This window comes from Argentina silus, assembly GCF_951799395.1.
Source record: "Argentina silus genome assembly, chromosome: 4".
NCBI classification, from domain to species: domain Eukaryota; kingdom Metazoa; phylum Chordata; class Actinopteri; order Argentiniformes; family Argentinidae; genus Argentina; species Argentina silus.
The window spans coordinates 14,789,833-14,803,165 of record NC_139658.1 but is presented as its reverse complement, the minus strand read 5'-3'; the positions used below and the strand labels follow the sequence as shown (position 1 = coordinate 14,803,165).

The 13,333-nt window shown below is 38.7% G+C and overlaps 2 protein-coding genes across 14 annotated transcripts in view; one reads left to right on the top strand and one right to left on the bottom strand.

Annotated features, from left to right (window-relative positions):
- cast (calpastatin) overlaps window positions 1–5,140 on the top strand; it is a gene marked incomplete at its 5' end in the record, with an annotated part of 46,113 nt that extends 40,973 nt beyond the window's left edge. For all 13 annotated transcript variants that reach the window (XM_083667474.1, XM_083667476.1, XM_083667475.1 and 10 more), the window contains 7 exons: window positions 320–412; window positions 783–827; window positions 2,130–2,261; window positions 2,553–2,633; window positions 3,078–3,107; window positions 3,295–3,398; window positions 3,581–5,140. In XM_083667474.1, the coding sequence (XP_083523600.1) occupies window positions 320–412; window positions 783–827; window positions 2,130–2,261; window positions 2,553–2,633; window positions 3,078–3,107; window positions 3,295–3,390 (477 nt within the window). In that variant the 3' untranslated portion in view covers window positions 3,391–3,398; window positions 3,581–5,140. The remainder of the gene's footprint in view (window positions 1–319; window positions 413–782; window positions 828–2,129; window positions 2,262–2,552; window positions 2,634–3,077; window positions 3,108–3,294; window positions 3,399–3,580) is intronic.
- A 115-nt stretch (window positions 5,141–5,255) lies between these two features.
- cd8a (CD8a molecule) lies at window positions 5,256–9,413 on the bottom strand. The gene is made up of 7 exons (XM_083667483.1): window positions 9,046–9,413; window positions 7,773–8,090; window positions 7,538–7,636; window positions 7,025–7,129; window positions 6,570–6,609; window positions 6,311–6,375; window positions 5,256–5,598 (listed from the first exon to the last, which is right to left on the bottom strand). Exons 1-6 carry the CDS (start codon window positions 9,092–9,094, stop codon window positions 6,321–6,323), a joined length of 666 nt encoding a protein of 221 aa, XP_083523609.1. The 5' UTR covers window positions 9,095–9,413; the 3' UTR covers window positions 5,256–5,598; window positions 6,311–6,320.
- Between the last annotated feature and the right edge of the window lie 3,920 nt (window positions 9,414–13,333).

Here is a 13,333-nt window from a genome sequence, read left to right as displayed (position 1 = left end):
CGACTGTATATAGGTGAGGGTAATACGGGGAAGACTTCTTGCCTATTGGAGAGTTAGGTGGAGCCTTAGCCAAAATGCTAACCTATTACGATCAACCTATCACTGACCCATTCCCCACATGTCGGCAAAGCAGAGTCATGAAGAGGAAAGGGAGTGGGAAAGGTTTTCAGTTTGGAACTCAGCCCTTGGACTTTTTCAGATGTTATTGGGGGAAAACTGCTAAACAAACCTCAGTTGAGCTAAACCTTTCAGTCTTAGTGTAGGCTAATGCTACAACTAGCTCTAATTTGATCTCTTGTCTGATCTCCGCTCATCCTAGGAAAAGAAGATAACTGAAGAGAAGCTGATCAAGATGGGAGAGAAAGATGACAGCCTTCCACCCGAGTACCGGCCTACAGAGGCAGACCTGCTGGTAACCAACTACATTATTATACTACTGCTGAATTTCAAGTGGGTCGCTAGCCCCTAACTCCTATGCATTCCTATAGATCTTAAAGCATTGAAATAATATGGCATAACACTCCACTTACAGTAGCTTGTCAGAAGGCATGGTGATACCATTTGCTTATACTGTACCTGTCCAATCCTTTCACATTTACTGTACAGGATGGACTTGGTGGATGGGGTAGATTTGGAATTCAACATATATATTATCATAGAATAATGTTACATAGCCACATTTTGCTTTACATTCCTTGACATTTGAGCCAATTATGTTTAAGTCTGTTGAATGTTCACCCTGTAGTGCAGGTGTGAAGTATTGTTTGTTTTTTTCCTAACAGGCAATGGCAGAGGAAAAGGCCAAACCAGCTGTTAGACCCAAGCAGGTGAGATCCATACGCATGCAGAAGACAACAGAGGTCAAATCGTATCACATCAAGTCCCACTCTCATATCCGTTTCACTATTGTAATGCCATATAGCGCTGAAATCTGTTGAAAGGTTGGCAAAAGGGTTATGGATGCCAGGACCTGTGATCACACCCACAGTATGAATAATGTGCTTATTAATGTTTATTAAACAATTTAAAAGGCATCTATGTACAGTAGGCTTTATGAAACAGTTAGGAATGCACCATAACATCCTCAGAAGTTATCCTTGGTTTAAAGGAGCAATCTGGTATTCAAACAACAACAAAGCGTTCTTGCTGCCACTTTTTGGTAAACAGCTGAGGGATGGGTGTGAAGAAATGTAACCACTCTCAATTTAATAGAGCTATAGATGCAAAGAATTACCATCTATGAGATCAAAATTATTGTTTTAACCATGTCTTGTACAGTTTACAATATTTACAAACAATGGAGTAAAATAAGCTTATATTTTGGGTTCTGATGGGGTATGACAGTTAAACTAAGCTTGAGGCATTAATACTTATATTTTTCAAGAATCAATAGCTATATATTATCAAGTCCAAACATGTATGTACTGTACCAATCCCAGATTGCCCCTTTAAATGGCAGATTTGGGATTCAAACAACAACAACAACAAAGCAGTCACTCACACTTTTGGTAAACAGTTGAAGGATGAGGCTAGAGAATGTAACTACTCTTAAATTCATTAGATGGAGCTAGATGGAGCTATGGATCAAGGACTGACCTTCCATGAGATCAAAATGATAGTTTTAACCATGTTTTGAAGCCAGACTACACAGTGTTTGTTTACGTTCTTTACAAACAATGCTTTGCAATTTATTTATTTTTTATGGGATAAGACAGTTCAACTAAGCTAATGAGGCATACATTATATTATTCAAGAATCAATGTCTATATATCATTCATTAAAAATTCCCTAATGATGTACCAATCTCAGACTGCTCGTTTTAAGGGCTGTACGTAGATTCAAAAAACAGTGGTAGATGTTTATTGTCCTACAGATCTCCTCTCATATTATTGATAAAGAACACATTTTGATAAGATTGTAAAAGATATATGTGCGTTAAGTTAATTCCTTTCAGTCAATTCCTTTCATTGAATACAATCAGAAGAGAAATTGAAGCTAGTAAAATAGTGTTACTGTAGCCTACGGTTGTATCCAAACTATCGATGATGTCATGGTGACATTTTTAGGTGTGTTGCTGGAAGTATTTCACATGTTGATGTACTGACTTTATCTGTCTCTTTATCTTACAGAAGTCAATGGATGACACGGCTGCCCTTGACCTCCTGTCTTCTGACTTCTCTGCCTCCGCTGCGCCAGCTGAGCCTTCAGCCGGAGTGAAAACAAAATTCACTGCTCCAGCTCTGCAGACAGAGCCCCTCCAGGTACCCACAGACCTTCTCTGGCCTCTCTAGTCAGGTCTTCTTCTCTGGCCTCTCTAGTGAGGTCTTCTTCTCTGGGCTCTCTAGTCAGGTCTTCTTCTCTAGGCTCTCTAGTGAGGTCTTCTTCTCTGGCCTCTCTAGTCAGGTCTTCTTCTCTGGGCTCTCTAGTGAGGTCTTCTGGCTTTTGCATTCCAAGCTTGATTTATTTATTTTGCCTAATAAAGTCATTATAAGCCGGCCATTCTTCATTTTCCAGAACTGATTAATTGATTGGCTGTTTGTTTCTTTGCCCAGCCCATGTCTGGCCCTGTTCTGGATGCCCTGTCAGGCACTTTGCTTTCAGACGAGATCAAATCCAAAGGAGACAAGCCAAAGGTGAGAGGGGAAAGTGCTGTCTCATGACTCATGACAACTTTTATGGCTTTATCAAACATAAATCTACATAGAAATGCTTCATTCATGACCATGCTATGCCACATAAAGGTTGGAAAAGGGAGTATGCCACATTTGGTAAAGAGCCAGATGCCAGGACCTGTTATAACACGCTTAATATAGTATCAATGTGCTTATTAATGTTTTATGACGTATGCTTTATGAAGTGTTTATAAATGCTTCAATAAACCTTCCTAAGTTGTAATGACTTTCAGGTGGGACCAAAATAGAGAATGATTCCCAAATCTATATCCCATAGTGGTGGTAGTTTATTGTCTTACAGCGCCCTCTACATTTTGCAAAACTAGTTACAAGGCTCTCTTCTCACTATATCATGGAGCTTCCTCCATTATCCACTCTAACCAAGGTCTCAAATCTCTATTGCAGGGCAAGAGCAAGTCAAGGTCTAAACCAAAGGTAAGAAAACAACCTCACTAAATCATAAACCACATTTAAATGATTGTAAAAATGCAGATGAGCCTTAAAGCTCATTGTCATGCAAAGAAAACCAAAGGTTCTCATGTATGAGAAATAAATGCCCAGTTTCATGTGATTTGGGTACGAATGTCAGTTCATTCACTTAAACTTGGACCCTGTGTTTCAGAAACATCATGCAGAGGACCCATCGGCCACAGACTTCCTGTCAGGACAGCTGAGCTCAGACGTAGTGCCAACATCAAAGAAGGGTGGGAAGAGCTAGACCTCTGGGTAAGGACCCCATTGGATGAACTACAAATCTACCCCTAGCCACTACCCCCTAATCTGTATCACAATGTCCTGTGAAGTACTAGCATTTTACTGAGTTTAGCTGTATTGACTGAGCACACTTAGAAAGCTTTTGAATACACAGTGAATCTTCCTTCCAACTGATTGTTTATGACGTATTGCAGGTTCCGAGTGCACCACATCTCCCCTGCCACACGGAGGCGCCATTTGAGGGAGCTGCTCTGAATGATGATCATATTTTTTTGAGATGGTGGAGAACGTATACTGGATGAAAGACAAACATCTACACACAGACACACACACACACACACACAAACACACACACTGTGCGCAATGCCTTTCCTGCTTGGTTTCACACATGACAGAAGATTGTAGTTTTGGTTTCTTTTCTTTTGAGATGTAGAAAGAACAGAATAAGAGAGAGAGAGAGAAAGAGAGAGAAAGAGAGAGAGATTGTTTCACTTCTTCCCCAGGATTGACAGATCTTCTGTCCAATCCCGTGAGGAGAATGACAGGGAGGCGTTGCCCACCAGAGACCTGATACACCATCCTAGTTAACAGTTTTATTCCCCCAACATTGCAGCAACGTTCTCCCAATGTTGGGGTAATAGTGAGTGTCAGCTAGGGTGGGAGCAGTCCATTGTGGGGTATAGGATCGGGATATCTGTGCAATCTTGTTGTACACAGAGAGTCGTGTTTTCTATCGTTGTGTGGACAGATACCATAAGACACTAGTGTACAGCATTGTCTGCTTAGTTTGATGATAACACTTTAGTTTACAATATTGAAATGTGTCAAGGATTTACAGGATATGGTCTGCTTGATACAGATGCAACTGAGAGCTCATGCAATCCTTTATATTTACTTTCTGTAAAGCAATATATATATTTAGAAGGGTCTTTTTGTGTGTAGTAAGCTTTGTAGAAGTATTGGTCTCCGAAAGTGCACTTACAAGTGAACATGGGTGGTCTCTACCTCTGGAAACTGCCTATGTTTGTATACTGTAAAAAAAGAACTTGGCTTTATATAAGACAACACTGTATTATTTCACAGTCCCATGGGCTGTTCTCTTCCAGTGAACATTTTGAATAATGGATTATTTTTCCAAATTTTATCATAGAATTTTACATGGAATTTAGGTGTAGGTCTAAGGTTGAGAGATATTTTGGAGATGGGAATTCTAATTAAATAAAAATCTGTGAATAATAATTGTGTATTTGCTGTGTGCATTCAGTATTCATGGATATGAATGAAGTCCTTGTGCCTCAAAGCAGAAATATAATTGTGGTAGCCAACATGGGGTAACCTTACCTTATAAACGAATGCAAAAATGCCGAAAATATGTAAAAGAATAATTTGGTAGAGGGGAAATGTAGTGTATATGTTTGTATTTCAGTTATGTAAAGAGAATAATTTTTTTAATTCTCATGTCATTATTCACAGTCATGTAAAATATCAGAAATACTTTTCTCTCTTTGTATGAAGCAGTTCAGTGGTTTTCTTAGTTTGCAAAGTTTTACAAACATGCTTCCTCTCCTGGTATAGAGTTTGGAATGTGTACTTCCATTGTCTGTTCAAAACCTACTTCAATACTTTGTTTTTGCTTGAAATGGCCTTGGAAAGTTTGCTGTAATAACTGGTGGGATAGAATACACAGGATAAATGGATTTCAAGTGTTGTAAACAATAATAATAAAGAAAATAAAAAGGTATGTAGTTTTACCATTTCTGTCTTGTCATTCAGAAGAGATCATTACTCCTCAAAGCATTGAATAAATCATGCATATTGACTGAATAGGAGTATATACAGTAGAAGAATAGCAACATTTTGAGGCAGAAAGTGTTTTATAGTTTTTTATTAAGTTTCACTGCAGAGCTTGTAACTATGTCATTTACAGGAAGTCAGGGGAAGAAAAATGTCTTGTAGCCTATAAGCAATACCCCTCTATATTACACTGGCACACAGTATAGTAAATCAACTACAAAAAGCTGCTATAAATCCCATATTTTGTACAAATGAGAAGAGCTATTTCAACTATGATGTATGAAGAGCTTAATATGCCACACTAAATATGTAAGAATGGAAAACATGGAATTGTAAAGCTGAACATGTAAAATTGTGTGACAGACAACATCTGAGAATCATTTCAGCAAGATGATGTGTTCTGGCCGTAAATCTTCATCTGTGAGAAGAATTGACAATGATATTGGTTATATAATGAACATACTAGTTGTCAAAAGATGCTAACTATTACATTATGAACGTAAGAGTTTTGCTTTTGAAGTCATTAAAAATGAAGGCTTTACAAAATGTCAACTTTAGCAAATGACTTGCAGCTTTGCTCTCTAGTTGTACGAGTTCAAATGTGGCGACAAAACACTGCTTAGAGCTGTATTCATAAGTCAGATATATAACCCTCATCATATAACCCATCATATAACCCTGTCCAGCAGTTATTATTAGTTATTTTGTTTTCTTTGATCACTGAAATTGACAATGATTTTTTGAAAATGTGGAAATGTTAAACGTGAAGTGAGCTAACTCAACAACACCCAACAACACAACATTCTGAAAACATGTTTAACCTGATCTTTGAATTGTAATCATATACTGTGTAAAATTATATCTATATTATTCCATGGATTGATACTAAACGTAATCTTGAAAGAATTCGTTCAGGAGTGATCCAATATACTATTGTCTTGTTCATTTGTAATTTGGGCAATTCCATTTAGCTTTTTCCTTGACAAATGAGCTTGAATAGCTTATTATTATTTTCAAGGCCAATGAGTTTTAACTATTTATAAATTATTTATAAACGTTTTATAAATGAATAGTTAACAACAGTCTATAGACGACTTACCATTAAAATGTATACAAAATGTATTGTTTACCTGCTGATGGTTAGACATTTCTTTTGGTCATCGGATGTTGTTTTTCGGACACTTCCATCCGTGGCCTGTCCAAGAGAGAAATTAGAGAACATTTAAGAAATTAACATCATACAATTATCAACCAATTTAGGGTAGATCAAACTTTATACCATTACACCATTATACCACTGCTGTAAACGGTCACATAAGGGCAGATGTTTCTATACATTGTTTCAGTTACTTCTGTAGGTTTGCCAAAGAAAAAAAAGGGAAAACTTACTGTCTTTTGTAATGATGAGGACAGCGTCTCGTTCTTATACCTAAAGCAAAGTCATGTTAACATTTGAACATCTGAACTGAGGCACTCAACACAGTGGTAACATGGCATCATTACAAGCCTGTAATGTGGTGATGAGTTCAACATTTCAAAGTAGAAATAAAAATCGAGTTATAAGCGAACTTGCATAGGTTAGGACATATAGATAAATTGTGCCTCTGTATCTACAGTAGGCTACATGCTAATTGGCTCGATGTTACTGTTATGGCTGTGCTGTCGGTGTTCAAAAGGGATGTGACCATTGAAGAGTTTGATGTTGGAGAGTTTGTTTAGCAGATCAGGCAGGATGGGGTAAGTGGGTGTGACACAGGAACAAAAGGGTATGGGTACCGCAGGTGTTACTGCTCTACAGGCAACATTATATGAAGGAAATGGGTGGGGGTACATGCAGGACTCACGGTTGCAGTGGCATATGGTGATGATGAGGAGGATGAGGAAGAGGCCACAGACAGCAGTAAGTGGGGCCCACACCATAATATCACAGGACACACTCGGGTTCACCCCTGTAAAGCACAACTCACACAAGTTGTATATTTGCAATATTCATAAAAGGTCATAATTATTCTTAAGTGCTCTTGTATAAATTCTCAGTAGGATAGATTTCACAGCAAATGAAGAGTTCATGTAACTGTTATCCTGCCATAACGTGGTATAATAAAAAAGTTTGATGAGCTGAATATTTGAGCGTTATTCCATTATTGAGTGTTATTCCAATGACCATTCACATTCACACTCACTAATGATATAATACGATGATGATAAAAGAACAGTACATACAGTACTGTTAGGATATTTCGAAAGCCCCTCTACCACCACTACTACTGCTACTACTATGAATATTAATATCATATTTGTTGTTGTTTTCAGTTAGTAATAGCTAATGAACAGTGGCTTAACCAAACGAAGCCAACCTTTGTTGGAGTTACAAATACAGGGCTTGGTGGTGGTGGTGGTGGTGGATGGGTTCGGTTCTGTGGTTGTCAGTGGTGCCGTGGTAGTTTTCGGAGGGTCTAAAGCAAGAAGGAAAGTGTTATAAAACGTTAAGAGCATTTATTTGTTTTAACATTGCAATATATAAACATAATGTGCAGGGAATCAATTTTTTCCAGGTCATCATACGGTACAATGATGTTGTAGCCTTCTCACCTGGACCAGCAAGTCGGGTCACCTCACCAAATACAAGCGAATTGTCGTTAATTGATGCACAGCTGTAAACGCCGCTGTCACGATCCTTCTTGAAAGATCTCAGACGTATGGTCCTTGAGTAACTTGTTTCGAGGAAGACATTGTTGTCCAAATTCGTTTTCCGCTGACCATTGCTGCCAAAAGATGCAATAAACTCGATTCCACCGTTGTCTGGCACTCGAAACCAAAGCACCATGGAGGTTCTAGCTTTTCCAGGGCTACAGGTGATGTCGTACTGCGTTCTCTCCTCGACCACTGTGCGCTTGGCTGAAAACGTTTCTGAGAAATAGGTGTATGTCGGTTAGTTTGGACAGATAACCTTATAGTTTCTGTTAAAATTAGGTTGTTATTTCATGTGAATAGGCATTTTGATTCCAACTAGGCCCAGTCTACGTATTCTAAAATAATCTGTATCTTTACAAATTTGGGGAAATGGTATTGATACACTGAAAATGCAAGAGGCTTAATGTATCACTTTTACAGCAAAACCTTTTAAAATAAAAGTGCACAAACATAATGTGATTCATGATTTAAGCTCTTAGTTTTCCCCTAATATCCTGTGTATAATTTATCATCACTCTATGTTCTAGGTTCCGCCGTAGATTGAAAACCCATCTCTTCAAGCTACTATCTTAACAGTCCCTCGTAAAGACCCTTCACCCTCACTACCCCCCCTATACTAACCCTAACCCCGAGGCCTCTTCTCCCCTGCTACCCCCCTGTACAAGTTCTCTCCTGCTAATAAAATATATATATTTTTTTTAAATTAGCCTACTGGCATTACGACTGCCAATGGCCCCTGGTGTGAGCATTGATTACTTTGTCTTATGATGACTGTTGGATAGATGATTCACTTACTTAGACAAATGTATTTGTTGTACGTCGCTTTGGATAAAGGCGTCTGCTAAATGCCATAAATGTAAAATGTAAATGTCTATGCAGCATGTAATGTATTTCAAATAAAAGGCGAAATAAATGACAGGCTTTTAATAGGGCCTTGAGTTTTTCAAGGTCATTTAAGCAGCTCAAATCAATAGCTCTACACATTAAATAATTATTCCCTTGACCGTTACGTTTCTTTCCATCACAACGACACCTTTTCATTAATCTTTGAAAGGTACATTCTGAATATAGGTAACATCTCGATCATTATGGACTAAATATTACCTTAAACGTTAGTGAAATATTAAGCTACTGTGTATATGTTTGGCTTCAGTAATTAAAATCAACTTACTTTGACAAAAGAGCAGTAAAGCAAATGCCTGCATCCACTTTTGGACCATTTTCACCTTATTTGACACAGCGACACTTTATCAAGCTCGTGTGATCAGACGTGGGAACAGGGTATGATAGAGAGCTCAGAACGACCCCAACCCCGCCCCACATTCGCTCTTTTTTCATCCCTCGTTGTTAAATGGGATCATTGCATGTAGTGTTGCAGAAAGGTGGTCTGCAAGTCTGCTCTTAGAGCCCTCCGAGTCTGGCGGGGCGCACAGACCGCACACCATCTGAGCGCTCACCCAGAGCGCAAATGTGGCGACACACTAAAGCATAGGAAACATAGAAATGAAGTTATAACATCAAAAAGTGGAGGCATGTTAAGAGCAGAAGATACTTCAGTGATCTTTTGAGGACGTGCATTTCTGCCCGTGTTGCTAAACATTATTCTAATTTGAAAAATGAAATGCAATCTTCAATCATGTTTTTTCAACATAGAGAAAATGATTGTATTTATCATTTTTACATCATTACGAATTTACAATGCAATGCAATGTTTTTATGGCTATATCCTCCGAAAAGTGACGGTATACATTCTCAGCGAACTACACTAAAAAGTAAATTAAAAGCCTGCAGAGGTCTGGAAAAGGGTCTGATGGACAAATAATACAAATATTATCCTGTACAGTGTGATTGCAAGAGGAAAAAGAGAAAAAAGAATCTGCCCATGACTTACAGCATACCATCTCATCTGTTAAAAATGTGGTGGAGCAGGTGTTATGGTTTGGGCATGTACTGTATAGCTGCCTCTAGAACTGGCTAACTTGTCTTCATTGATGATGTAACTGCTGACAGTAGCAGCAGAATGTACTCTGAAGTGTACAGGAACATCTTGTCTGCTCAAGTACATGGTGATTCATCATACAGTAAGACAATGACCCAAAACATACCGCCATAGCAACTAAGGAGTTTTTCAGGGCAAAAAGTGCAAAGGTCTTGACTGGCCAAGTCAATCTTTAGATTTAAATCCAATTGAACATTTAATTTCCTGATGATAAGAGTTTAGGCAAAAAGACCTCAACACAAACAACAACTGAAGATGGCTGCAGTACAGGCCTGGCAAAGCATCACCATAGAAGATACCAATGGTCAATGGGTTGCAGTTATTGCAAAGGATTGTCAATCAAAGACATTATATTAATCTGTCCCATTAGTTGTGTTACCCTGAAATAGTAAGACTATGCATAAAAAGTGTATGTAAACAAATACCATCAAAAACCTGAGAATCTATACTTTAACCTCATAGTCATTGTTTGATTTCCAATCCAAACTTTTGGTGTACAGTTCAAAAAGAAGAAGATCCCTTACGCAGGGCTCTGTAGCCAGGAGAGAAAACTCATAGGTTAGTAGTGTATGTCAAATAATGTCGGCTAATTAGAAACCAAACACTCGACAGGAAAAAAACCTTCAACAGTCAAAAACTGAGTCTAATGTTTTGTTCCTGATTATGTTTAAATAGATGCATAGACTACTGGCATCAAAATAAGGTAGGCTACAGGCCTATACGGTATTCAAGGTTAGACCCAAGACACAGATGTTGAATTCCTTACATCCTCACACAGGTTTCCTCAACATAGAATGTATTTTTAGGGGCTCTTCTGGACCAAAAAAATAGGTTGCACTCATATGTGTGCTCTTCTCCACAGAAGAATTGCATCACGCAATTCCTGCAGATTTTTCAGGTGCACTTTCAAGCTGTGAATCTTCTGTTCTACCACATCTCAAAGGTGTTGTATTGGATTCAGATCCGGTGACTGGGAAGGCCACTGAAGAACACTGAACTCATTGTCATGTTCATGAAACAAGTTTGAGAGGACTTTTGCTTTATGCATTATCATGCTGGAAGTAGCCATTAGAAGATATAAATTGTGTCCATGAAGGGATGCACATGCAACAATACTCAAATAGGCTGTGGCATTCAAGCAATGATTGATTGTTATTAAACGGGGCCCAAAGTGTGCCAACAAAACATTCCCCACCCCATTACATCACCTCCACCATGAGAAGGTGTACAGGTGTTCCTAATAAAGTGTTAAGTGAGTGTATATTTAACAGAACCTTTTAATTTATATTGTTTTAGCTATTCTAAAACTACAGGCTATTCAGAAATGTTACTTCCAGATATCTAAGTCAAAGAACCTCAATCATAGCACTTCATCGTCATTGAAATAAGTTGATAGGCCTAATGCAATTATGTTAGGTTATATCGCCCCCTAAAGACAAATTGTTCACATAAAAAACAACAATTTACTGTAATTCCAATGACGATTCAAGCCTAAATGGCTGTATCTGTTCTTGGTGACTCACTGGGGATACCTTTGGTGAGAATGAGAGTATAAGTGCGCAAAAGACACCCACCTGCAAAACCGTATTGAAAAAAAAAAGAAGAGATAAAACTCCATTGTGTTACGAGTCATTCTACTTGTAATCTAATAGGCGCTCACTGAGGCATTGGTGACCTTCGTGGACCTTCGTGTTGACAAAGATGTACCCGTGACAGAATAAAAGAAGCTGCGTGGGACGGAATGAGTCCTGACTTAAAGATAGAGAGACTTACCGGAAAAGAGTGTTTGCGCAACATCGTACAGGATGCAAAACGCGTTTAAAGGGGTTCAATATTAAGGTGTGGTAATCTTCGCCAACGGTGGGCGTCAAAACGGTTCCATTGGAATAATCACGTTGCAATCATAGCCCACCTACTCAGTGCCCTTCTCATCTCGTTCATGTTGCAATAACGTCTTGTTCACGTCACTTACATACGTAAATTGTATGCTTTTTGTTTCTTTTCTTTTTTTACTTACAGATGCACAGGGTAAAAATAACCATCTGAATGTCATGTTGAATGACATTGCCAACTACTAAAATTGGCCAATATCTCAGGAGGTGTCATATCCATATCGCAGTCATTTACTCTTCCTTAGCAAGTCACACAGACCAATAAGTTGCCTAATGAAACTGAATTGAACCGTTTTTTATTTTTACAATTCAATCATTCTAGCTTTACTACAGCTACCCTACTGCTAAGTAGTTATATTTGCTTACCAAAATAGTAAATGAACAAAATAGTAACTTCATGGCACATTGTTCCCTTAAGACAGTAGCCTATAATTTATTTAAATGTATTCTATTTTTCTCATGTTTCATTTTACTCTGGCTAACACACAAGTACTTTCAGTATTAAATCATAATCGGAAATATGCTGCCCCCGGGATCAATATCCTTTTCAGTCAACAGGGGGATTCTGTTGATGTGTTATCTTGAAGGTGGGTGTCCAAGAAGACCTGTATGTCTGACGGTTAGCCGCCTGGTGTTTCCATTCTTCTGTTTCAGTGTTGAGTCAGATACACCTCCACGTTGCTTTCTATCTCTCACCTGGGCTTCCCTGTCTGAGTCACACTGAGGGGTCTCCAACACTAAACACATCTGTGTGTGTGTGGGGGGGGGGGGGGGGGTGCCAGTGAGAAAGAGAGTCCCCTGAACATGTATCCATATCAGACAAACAGAGTATGAGTAAGTCGACATTTAAATGTAATCAGAAGAGGGATTCTGCCATTTCCAACGCAATAGCAGCTCTATGAGGGTACAGTATGTTAGCTTGTTAGCACTTCTGGCAAAGATGTGTGATTTTGACCTGCCTGTGATCAGGGGCTCTATGCATTGTGGGAAGGGAGGAGACGGAGAGGCTATCTCTGGCAACCCAAAGGGTGGAGTGAACTCAAACACATACAGTAAGTATGGTTGACTAGCTGTGTTAGTTTGTCATTGATATATTGATACTGACACTGTTACACATGCGCGCACACACACACACATACACACACACACACACACACACACACACACACACACTCACACACACACATATGTTGATTGGCATTGTGTAATAACAAAGTCTTAATACTTTGGAATGATTTGTTGGGAATTTGTCGTACACAATTACAGTAGAGCATGGTTGACTACCTGTGTTAGTTGTCATTGTTAGAGAGATATAATTGACACTGTTACACTTCACACGCACACACACACACACACACACACACACACACACACACACACACACACACACACACACATATGTTGATTGGCATTGTGTAATAAGAAAGTCTTAATACTTTAGAATGATTTGTTGGGAATTTGTCGTACACAATTACAGTAGATCACTGTCATAGCACTGGTAATAGCCAATATACACAGTACACATCACACACAATACAAGCTTCCCTTCCACACCGCACATACAACAC

Coding starts and splice junctions, on each gene's coding strand:
- cd8a (XM_083667483.1), bottom strand. CDS start 9,094: ATGGTCCAAAAGTGGATGCAGGCATTTGCTTTACTGCTCTTTTGTCAA. Junction 6,610..7,024: donor CACCATATGCCACTGCAACC/GTGAGTCCTGCA, acceptor ACTTTGCTTTAG/GTATAAGAACGAGACGCTGT. Junction 6,376..6,569: donor CCTCATCATTACAAAAGACA/GTAAGTTTTCCC, acceptor TCTCTTGGACAG/GCCACGGATGGAAGTGTCCG.